General features: G+C 28.6%; 1 protein-coding gene across 1 annotated transcript; it reads right to left on the reverse strand.

Annotated features, from left to right (window-relative positions):
- Positions 1 to 629: 629 nt before the first annotated feature.
- Positions 630 to 4,390, reverse strand: LOC106770058 (probable protein kinase At2g41970). Its single transcript, XM_014655881.2, has 9 exons — positions 4,092 to 4,390; positions 3,640 to 3,688; positions 3,440 to 3,549; positions 2,477 to 2,730; positions 2,078 to 2,204; positions 1,717 to 1,990; positions 1,263 to 1,395; positions 845 to 931; positions 630 to 767 (listed from the first exon to the last, which is right to left on the reverse strand). The coding sequence occupies exons 3-9, from the start codon at positions 3,534 to 3,536 to the stop codon at positions 630 to 632; spliced, it is 1,110 nt and encodes a 369-aa protein (XP_014511367.1). The 5' UTR covers positions 3,537 to 3,549; positions 3,640 to 3,688; positions 4,092 to 4,390.
- Positions 4,391 to 11,564: the final 7,174 nt, after the last annotated feature.

Here is an 11,564-nt window from a genome sequence, read left to right on the forward strand (position 1 = left end):
ACTTCAACTTTTGAAGATCAAGTGGAAAAAAAATATATATATATATATATATATATATATATATATATATATATATATATATATTTATGAAATTAATATCTATTCTCTCACATGTATACCTTGTTTACCTACTTTTAAATACCAAAGCCAATATACAACATAAACTTCAACTTTTGAAGATCAAGTGGAAAAAAAATCATCAATATAATTTTTTAAAATTAAATAATAAAAGAAAAAAAAATATTACCCTTAAATAATAAAACTTTCCTTCTTTTTATATTCATAAATAAAACCTTCATTATTCAAACCCACACATAGTATCTAATAGTTATCATGAACAAAAGAACATAAATTGAATTTTTTATATCTTTTTTAAGATCTTTATTTGCTCATTATTACACCTTTGTTTATTTTTTTCTCAAAAGAAAAACTATGGTCTTTTTCATGCATTATGATCACAATACTATGTTTCCAATTGTACAAGAGATCAATAAAGACAAAATCAATATTGGTTTAGCCTTAGTACAACCTTTTGAGTAGTGAAATTGGATTATGATTAGCTTCATCGTGTATAAAATAGCAAAAAAAATTTATTAGTCTCCAAGACTCAATTGAGTATTGTTAGAATGTTAAGCGTTAGAGTTAGAGTTAGAATCAGGGCCAGTCGGTTTAGAATTGAGAAGTGGTTGGAGAGCTTTGACAACAATTGTCATGTTTGGCCTGAAATCAGCTTCATATTGCACACAAAGTGCTGCAACCGCTGCTAACTACATAACCATATTAAACATTGGTTAGAAATTAACCTCATACTATATTGATGAAAAGAAAGAACAAAAGAGCTAACCTTAGCAATTGCCTTAGGAGGGTATTCATTATTTAATTTAGGATCCACACATTGTTTCACTTTGTCCTCACTCAATCTTGGAGTTGCCTATAATTATTGAGAATCACATCACTATAAGAATATATAATAATAGAAATAAAATTCAAAGCCTCTAGAAATAAATAAATAAATGGATAATGATAGTTAAACAACATTTTTTTAACAACATTTAACATCATCTATGTGTCATTCTGTGATTGGTCCATGGTGGTGTTTATAATTATTTTTATTGATTATGGAGTAATTTTAGACCAATCACAGAATGACACGTAGATGGTGTTCAAATATTGTCAAAAAAATGTTGTCTAAGTATCGTTATCCTAAAAAATTAAAGGTATAATCATCAAACTATAGTAATATGTTGATGAAAAAGACATACCCAAGTTACAAGACTTTGTTGCCCTTTAGGCATTGTATGGTCAACAGGTTTTCTTCCAGTTAAAAGTTCCAAAAGAACAACCCCAAAACTATAAACATCACTTTTTTGGGTTATTTGTCCTGTCATTGCATACCTGAAAGTAAAAGTAATTCTTTTTGGAAACATGAAATTATTTTTAACACAAAAGAAAAGTTTCACTTAAAATACAACAAACTAAATATTAATTAAGAAGCTAATGTGTTCTACTTCTATTTTATGATATCTATATAAAACTTAATAATACTCTCTACTATAAAGTTTATATAACTTTTTTTTTATTGCATTAAGATTACTTAAGCTTAAGACTATAGTTTCATGTCATCCAATGTTTTTATTCTTATATAAAATATTAAACATGCATGGCTTAACATAACTAAATCTCCTATAATACTAAAGGCTAAAAGTACAAGCATACTCTGGAGCATGATAACCAAATGTTCCCAAGACTCTTGTTGAGTGTAATCGAGCTGCAGTGTCAGAAGATTGGTTTGTCAAATTGAAATCTGCAATCTTGGATTCATAGTCATCAAAGAGTAAGACATTGCTAGATCTAACATCTCGATGAACTATAGAAGGTTGACACTTTTCATGAAGAAATTCAAGTCCTTTTGCTGCACCAAATGCAATTTTTACTCTTTGGCTCCAATTTAAAACTGGACCGGGTTCAGCACCTTGTACTCCTTTTCTTCCTACAACACCAAACTCATAATGTTTGATTAAGGTAGAGAAAATGTTTCACCAATACAAGACCTGTTTATTAGTATTGTTTGACCTACCATGTAATATGTCGTGCAAAGAACCCAAACTCGCATATTGATAAACCAAAATTCTGTTATTCTCCTCTAAACAATATCCCAACAATTCCACAAAATGGTCACTTTTCAATCTTGAAACAACTGATAGCTGCATGATCAATAATGACATGATGTAAACTACAAAAAATTTACTAGCTAAAACAATGTATGAGCGAATTTCAAAATTTTGAATGGGATTATGATATTTTAACAACACTTTTTAACAACTTTTTGACAACGAAACGCGTGTTACTATTTTATTGGTCTGTTTGAATTACTTTTAAAAAAGTATTTTAAACCGACCAATCACAAATTGTCAAAAAGTTGTCGAAAAAAGAGTTGTTAAAAGAACTCTTTCCTTTTGAACGAAAAAAGACCTACTTGTGTTGCAAAATCGGAGTCAGGTTCTGGAGAAGAAGTAGTATCTAGCTTTTTGATTGCAACTTCCTCATCTCCATCCATCTTTGCAAAGTAAACCCTTCCATAAGAACCTTCTCCTATCAAAGCGTTTGTACCAAAATTGTCTGTTAATTGATTTAACTTATCCAATGAGATGGCAGGTATCTCAATTGGTAATTCTTTTTTTGGAGCACCAGTTTTGATTATATTGCCCCTTGGCTCTCCTCTATCTCCTCCTGTATTCAAAGAGGTTAATATAATAACTCACTATAATATGTAAATTATTAGTCATTTAAATTATCAATCATTTATAAACTGTTATTATTTCATCAAGATAAATATTAATTAAACAATTAAGATATAGTAAATTATAACATTATACCTTATGTCAAGATAAATTGTGGAAAAAAAATTCGATTCAATTTTCCATACATCATTTACATCATACATAAATAATGGAAATGAAAATCTAGAAAGAGTTTTCAGAACAAGATTATCCATAACTAGTTTGTGTTTGAATGTATTTTAGGAAAATTCCTAAAACTTAGATTAAATATCCTCTTTATTTTTCATTCCTCTCATTTATATATATACTCATTCATTTATTTTTAAAAGGTAATGCACAATGTGCCTCTAATATTTGAAATCAAGCTTTATATCATTTACTGCTTTCTTAAATATTTTTCAATTAGATTATAGTATTCTTTATATGATCCAAGTTAAAAATATAATGTTAATTGAAGAACAACATCAAAAGCACTTATTAAGTAAATGTAATTTTTGTCCATTACAGATATTATAAAACATATTATACCATAGATGACAATATGTAAGTGTCAATGACAACCTTAAACAAGTTTCAAGAACAACCTTAAACACTTCTAATGGTTTTTAAGGTATTCATATATATGGTGAATAAAATAAAGGGTGTAACAAGTGTGATACCTCCACCACCATATACACTACCCTTTTCGACTGATGCATTGTATTGGTTTGCAGGTGGAATGCCAAATTCCTCTTCAGCACCTCCACAACACGACATAGCTTAATATAGTCTGACAAAAACATGTGTTCTCAATAAGCCATTGAAATTAAATCATGTCTAATGAATTATATGAAATTATTGTAGCCCAGATTTTACTAACACTGGTGTTAAAGAAGGAAGCTTGTCTTTGAAATTCAAATTCAAGCCACCTGCAATTGAATATCACAAATTGTCATAATCCCTCGGATGTAAGATTCAATAGGAATAAAAGTTGTGGTTTCATAAAGATAAAAAAAAAAATTGTTGTTTAACAAATTCAAATATAACCACATCTTAGTATATTAGTTTTCTATTTTTTTTTATTTATTTTGAGAATTTTGCTCCTTGTTTATGTTCTGATCAAACATTGAAATATATTGATCTAAATGAGAAAAACAAGTTTCTCAATTATCAAGAACATGTGAGAAAAATAAAAGGTAAAGATGGAGAAATTATGTTGCTATAAATCTATCTTGTCATTGTAACATTTCATAACACAAACGTAAACAAAACTAAAATCTGCAAAAAGAAGAAAGAAAGAAAGAAGAAGAAAGTATACACAAAAGACATTACCTCTGACTTGTTATTGGACAAGCCAGAAATGCCAAGGAGACAATATGTGTCGATGATGAAACTAAAGGATTATATATAGAGAAAATTATGTACAAGAATTGATAAGGTGGGTGGGAAGAAGAAGAAGAAAAAACATAATTTGTTGTTTTTCTTTCAACTTCTTCCAAATCAAATGAAGCTCCACTCTGAACAAAAAAGACATGTTTGTATGTCTCCCGATATAAATGGCTTTTAGCCAAAAAAACCATAACTTGAACCAAGTCTTGTCTTTAACCTTACCTTTCCGAAGTTTATGTATATACCACCACGATGTTTGTTACTATTTTAATGCACAACTCTATGATTTTTTCTCATCACACCACATACCAAAGACTCATCATATCCTCATTTGCATGCAACATGTCAATATCACATATTTCTTATATAGATATAAAACTATAATTTCTATTCACTTATTTTATCAATGTTGTTTTCTTTCTTCTTAGATCAAGTCAATGATATAAAATGTTAAAAACAAAACAAAAACAAAAAAAAAAAAGGATATTTGTGACTATAAATATATATTAGTTTCCTTTAATAAAAGGTATAACATTTACTTATGAGTTTTAGGTACATGTACACATACTCCATTTTCTAAATTTGAAATAAAAGATTATAAATTAGTTAAAATAAAAGATCAAGAAAAAAATTATTAATAATGGTTGAATAAATAAGCATACCAAAAGTAACGTATTATAGTTCAAAGAGGAAATACTAAATCCTCACCCAATCTGTATAAAAAATGAATTGAGTTAGATTGGGTTTGATTTAATCATAAATGAAAATCAATTCAAACTAATTGGATTGAATTAGGTTAAAGAATTACGTGATCTAGTGATATGTAAATCTAGTCATGTATAATATTAAGAACGATTTTTATAAAAACATATGCATTTTATCAAACTATTAACAAATAATGAGTTAATGTAACCAAACATTATTGTTTTAGGGTACTTTCGAAAAATTTAAAATATCTAAGAATCAATGTAACTAGTGAAACACATTTTTCTAATGAAATATAAATATAATTTTAACTTTAATGTCTTTTTTTCTAAATTAGAAGTCTAAAAGAATCAAAACCTAAATAAATATGTGGAAAAAATTATGGTCATTGCCATGCACAATATAGTTATAAAATTTATATTAAAAAAATCGACACATGTGTTCGTTTCATGGATATTGAAATGAAAAGATTAACTTTTTCGAGAGGAAATAAAGAAATAACTTATAAATATTTATGAATATTTGAGTATATATTGACTTAATGAAGATACAAGTTGAATTTATAAAAGTGATCATATATATAGATGATAAATAGACCTGTGTATTTATATATTATCTATAAATAAATAATATATATATATATATATATATATATATATAACTTTTATATATAAATAAATTTAGCACATTACAAATTTGGATTACACTAGATGGAAAACAAAATAAATTTTAGATTAAATAACCTTAATTATTTCAATATTATGATAATTTTTTAAATTTAATTTTTCTATTTTCAATATTTTCATTTGGTCTTATTCTTTCTAAATTTGAGTCAATATAACCTCTTTATTTTGTTACTCACTACGTATCATGCTTTATGTCACATATTATTTTTCAAATATTTTTATCATGAAAAATACTATATAATTAAAATATTTTTATCTTGAAAAATACTATATAATTTATAACATCCTATTTAAATAGTATAAATACTATAAATGAATTTATCACATTATCTATAACACCTATTTTGGATTATCACGGGAAAAATTTTCATTTTGTTTATTAAAAAAAAGTCGATTTTCATTTACACATTAATGTCATAAATTTATACAAAACATTATTATAAATTTTTATTAGATAAAATTCAAATAAAACTCTCATCATCAATCTCCTCTCTCGTTAGTCATCGGCTCCAAAATCATTTGTATTTCTATCTAAGTTCTTGTATAACAACACGTGTTATACAATCATCGTACAAATACAATCACAAACACAATTACAAACAAGCAAGGGTGAGGTAACATGTAAAAGAATATATATATATATATATATATATATATATATATATATATATATAGGGTCATAATATTATTTCTACACATAAATCATTCACTATAAAAGTTCATGCAAGATGCAAATGATTATACTAGACTTATCTGAATAACACGTTGATGGAAGTCTCAGGTGGTTGTGAACTTGTGATGACCTTCACTTCTCATACAACAAAAATCATGGCCAAATACAATAATACCACTGCTCAAGATTTCACTCAATAGGATCACAAATTATTAATCACTTAACAATAATATATATATATATATATATATATATATATATATATATATATATATATATAGATGAGAAATAAGTTGAAAACTCGTTCAATAGACTTCTAAAAAAGAAAGGTGCATCTCAATGGACAAATTAAGTAGCAGATCATCCTTAGCCAAAGTGTTCAACTAGTTTTCACAAACTTCTTATTCAGATTCAAAACAAGAACGCAAGATCTTTCACACTACTACAAAAAAAGGGCATAGATAGCGCTTTTTAAGCGCTATCTATGTCAGCGCTATCTATTGGTCTAAATTTTTTTAAAAAAAAATAATTAATTTTAGAATAAAATATTTTTTGAAAAAAAAATATAAAATATTTGTTATATTATGTACAAACCCACACTATCTGTTGGTTCTATTATAGACAAATAAAATATAAAACATTAAAATAAATATAACAAAGATCTCAAAAAGAATGTTCATTAACATAAATAAAAACTATTGGTACAATAATATTTCAAAATATAATCATTAAATCAATAATATTTCAAAACATAATCATTAAGTTGTCTAGTATGTGTCATGACATGATATTGCTTTACAAGATAATTTCAATAACTCACTCTTTCTCCAAATTCTCTAAAGCACACATCTTCATATGATGTGAAGTTTTTCGTACAAACGTATATATACATGTGTTAAATCACAATAAATATCACTTCTCAAGATCATGCTAGATTTAATTTGCACAATCTTTGTCTAGGACAAGGTTGGGAACCATACACAGCTCTTCGACTAACCCATCCTTCATATTCATACTCAAGTGTTTGTGGTAGGTCCCAATGGTATAATATAATATGTGCTTCGATTCCTACATTATGAGAAATAAAAAAGAAAAAAAAATATAAATGTTCATCAGACAACCTGGAAGAACCCTATTTGGTGTTTAATCAAACTTTAAGAGAAAATCATGTTTTTATAAGAACCATGACTTATCAATTCATTAATAAAGTTGTTGTAATATTGTAGTCCCTTGGGATTCACTTGTCCCCTTACATATGGTAATGCATCGAAAAAACAATGTCAGAACAGTACTGAAATAACAGTTTGATCTTGGCAACTATATTCAACTGGAGTCAGAAATTCATTGCCCCTAAACAAGTGTTTGACAATCTCACCTGGAATAATTCTTGACCATGATATGGAAAATATGTAGGCTTTTAAACCCATGTTGGCCATGAGCTGAACATCTTTCTGCTCGATGTCAAGGTATGCTATTAGCTCGGAACAAACTACAAACTCTTTTTTAGGTGAACAACATGAATATAAAGCAGTAGAAAATTATAAAATTCATTTTATGCATATGCACGCATATATATATATATATATATATATATATATAACAGCTTCTTATGGTTCTCTCTAGATATACTCCACGGTCACTAACCTTATATTTGTGATGTTGGTCACATACAACATCTTCATCACCTACAGACATATTCCTTGGAAACATAATTTCTATCATTAAATTTTTCTGATCAAAATAGTAACATTAAACCTTAGATTTGATTTCGAAAGATATACTCCACGGTTACTCACCTTATATTTGTGATGTTGGTCACACACAGCATCTTCATCACCTATAAACATATTCCCTGGAAACATAATTTCTATCATGAAATTTGCCTGATCAAAATAGTAACATTAAACCTTAGATTTGATTTCGAAAGAAATGAAGCATGTTATACATGTGAGAGTAGAGGTTAATACCATTTCCAGAATAGGAGAAAGTTTCCCATATGCTTGGCTTCCTTCCATTTTCATTTGTTGCACCTTCAACCTTTCAAACCACCTCAGTTACAAATTCATAACATGTGAATACAATGAGCAACAAAATCAAAAGAGAAGAGCAATGAAGTGTATTATACTAGTGAAAGTAAGAAACTACAAAAGAACTTAGGACCTACAAACCATAAAATTGTGATCGAAGTGAGTCCTTAGGACCTTTGGTTAACAAGGAACTAGAAAAGAGAGGTGGACGACACATGTGATAAAACTTATAGTCACATGTGCTTTAAACTACAAATTTAAGAAAATGAGCATAAACTTACTTATTCTAGAATGTAATCTGATCAATAGAGAATGAAGGATTCAACGCCGGGATCGCTTAAACACTTACTGATTATTAAATAGATGATAAAGGAGTCAGAAATTGTAGAGAGAAGAGAAAAAAAATTAGAGAAATAATTTCGAGAAATAGTAATGGTTAGTGGTTTAGATAATGACACGTATTTATTAAGTTCTATTTATATTAAATTATTCTAACATTAAAATACTCATCTCATTATTGCAAAACACTTATCTCTATCTTCTAAATTCTTAATAACATACTTTATCTTTAAAAACAATAAAAGTAATCAAAATAATAAGAAAAAATTAGAAAAAACTCATAATATTAAAAATATAAAAAAATAATTAACCAAAGTTTTAGAATAAATTTTTTTGACAAAGTTAAAACCAAAAGAAATAGGTTTGATTGAGCTTTTAACCTATCTAAAATAAAAAGAAATATTCACGTTATTTCAAAAGGAATGCTAAATTAAAATTTTAATCATTTAATTCATTACACATTGTCTATTTAATGTTAAAAAATTATATTTTGTTTAAATTATAAATAGGTTTAATAGGTTCAGTAGTCCCTATTTATGTTGATTTGCGTCAATTAGGTTCCTGTATTTTCAAATTATTCAATTGAGTCCCTATTCATGAAAAATTGAATTAATCAATTCCTTACAGTTAATTTGCTTGAGACGGCGTTAAATCCCTTGCCTGTGGCTAGGTGACGTGTAATTTTTCGGAGACGTGGCACATACTTAATATAATATTGTATAATAAATAATTGGATAGGTGAATAGAGAAATTTAAAAATAAATTGATAATAAATTAATAAATGAAAATAAATCAATAAATGAAATTATTAATCATATTAAAACTATGTTTCCTAATTTGGGGTCACAATTGGTTGTGTCTGCAGAAAGAGGGAAAATCTGCCACTTAGGTTCGTGGAGCTTGTAGTTGTGGGTGTTCTTCCACAATGTCCAAGGAACACTCTTGCTATTCATGGAGTTGCAGCGCCAGGCAGAAGGAAAATGGTTCGTCTTCACCAATCTGCTACTGTGATCAGAGTTGTGTGGTCAGAATTGTGAAAACTACGAAAAATCGGGGCAAGCAATTTTGGGGATGCTCCAAGTATAAGGTATGTTAGCTTAAACTCAACCTAATTAAGTTGTGGTAGTGTTTGTGAGAAGAAGGTGGTACTCTCTAATTAACTTGAATGTTGCCTTTACAGAACGGTGGTGAAGAAAGTGGTTGCAACTTCTTCAAATGGTGTAATGATATTGGTGGTTACGAAATGGGTAGCTTCTTCAACAGTGAAGGGAAGAAAGAAACTATGCTGAACAGTGAAGACATGGATAGTATTAGGAAAATGATAGTGAATGTACAAAAATCAGTTGTAATCGTTCAAAATTGGATGAAGGTGCTGATGTTGTTAGTGTCTGTTTTATGTGTAATACAGTTAGTTGTAGTTTCAATGTTGATGAGGAATGGATGATTTGTTCTAACTTTGTTGTAGGTTTGGTCTCTTGTAATGAAGTTAATGAAATGAATGAAATTGGAAGAGTTTGTTATTCCTGGTTTGATATAAAATAGTGTTTTCAAGTGTATAACCCTTATTTTCTGTAGATCTAGTGTTAGGACCTATCTTATACATTTCTTGAACCATCCAGCATTTGCTTTATGTTAATTTTTACATTTTGCTACTGTTTACAATGTTATTGCTGCATAATTGGCAACTATATTGGTGATTTAAAGAATCTTTGTACTTTTGTGCATTGTGAACACATAATTGGTGAATTGAAAGTTGCTTGTACTGTTCCTATGGTCAATTTTGCACTTAACCAGAAACTTGGCAACCAAAACACCAATTTTTAATCAATTTTTGGTAGTGAACCAATGAAATCTTTATCTGGACCATGTCTTGGCTGTTTCATTAATTCCACACATTGCAAATGATGATTAAAACTTGCTTGAAGTATCATCTACACATCTGAATCACTGCTATTCAGATTCACTACTACTATTTCCAATATTCTGCCACAATTTTTCCCTGGTGCAGTTTTGGATGCATTTTTTCTGCATTATTAACACTTGCTGCAGTGATTTTGTGCAATTGTGTATCTTAGTGTTGTTGCAATCTTTGTGTAAGTCCATTTAGTCAATTCAAATCTGAGTTACTGTTCATTTGGTAAATTCCTCACTAAAAGCGCAAAATCAGATTTCCATCTAGTGAAATTGTTTGAAATTGGGAAGTGACCAAGTGATTTTCGGGAATAGTCATTTTCCTTGTTGTTTCATAGTTTACACACGTTCCATTTGGTGATTTAAAACTGTTTGAAGTGTGAGTGACCAGATGAAACATTAAGTTGTTGATGGCTTTGGGATTGGTGTCCTATTGGAAGTTGTGAAGATGAATTTGAGGCCTGTACAACGCTAATGAAACAAAATGAGTTTCTAACACATTCCTTGAATAAGTAGCTAATAAGTATAATCTGCAAGCTCGTGCTACTTTGATAAATTAAAAAAATTTAACCTTCGATTCAAGATCTTGAATGTTGTCAGCAAGAAGATCATTCCAATTAGCAGTCAATGGATCATCATCACCGGTTAACTGGTTAGCCCACTCCTGCCAATCACTTCGCTTAGTAGAATACTCTTCATTTGCCATAATATTACAGGCATTGCAGTCAATGGTTCACTATTTGAAGAATAAGATAATGGCAGTGAAGTCATATTACTTAATGACTGTGAAATAAAAGGAGTATTTATAGGGTGCTTTTCATGAGATGAAAAGGATGAGTGATGAAGATCAGTTGAATATCCAGGAGAAGATGAAAACATATGTGTTAACTCATTGGCAAGTGTACCAAATCGTTCAAGTAATAAAACTGGTAAGACCAGGTATCGTTTTCCNAAGAGACTTGTGCAACACNTGNCAATTATTCCTTTTATAACTCAATTAGACATCAAAGTGCACAAAAACAACACAAGAAACTCTTTTTGGTATTTTATCAAACAGTTGGTGTGCAAGGAATTT

The sequence above is a fragment of the Vigna radiata genome, chromosome 8, assembly GCF_000741045.1.
Source record: "Vigna radiata var. radiata cultivar VC1973A chromosome 8, Vradiata_ver6, whole genome shotgun sequence".
NCBI lineage: Eukaryota > Viridiplantae > Streptophyta > Magnoliopsida > Fabales > Fabaceae > Vigna > Vigna radiata.

Bases quoted from the DNA above. Each gene is read 5' to 3' on its own strand.
- LOC106770058 (XM_014655881.2), bottom strand. From the start codon at position 3,536: ATGTCGTGTTGTGGAGGTGCTGAAGAGGAATTTGGCATTCCACCTGCA. The intron at 2,205-2,476 runs GTAGGTCTTTTT...TTGATCATGCAG, and splicing joins ACTCCGATTTTGCAACACAA to CTATCAGTTGTTTCAAGATT. The intron at 932-1,262 runs GTATGTCTTTTT...CAATAATTATAG, and splicing joins AACAAAGTCTTGTAACTTGG to GCAACTCCAAGATTGAGTGA.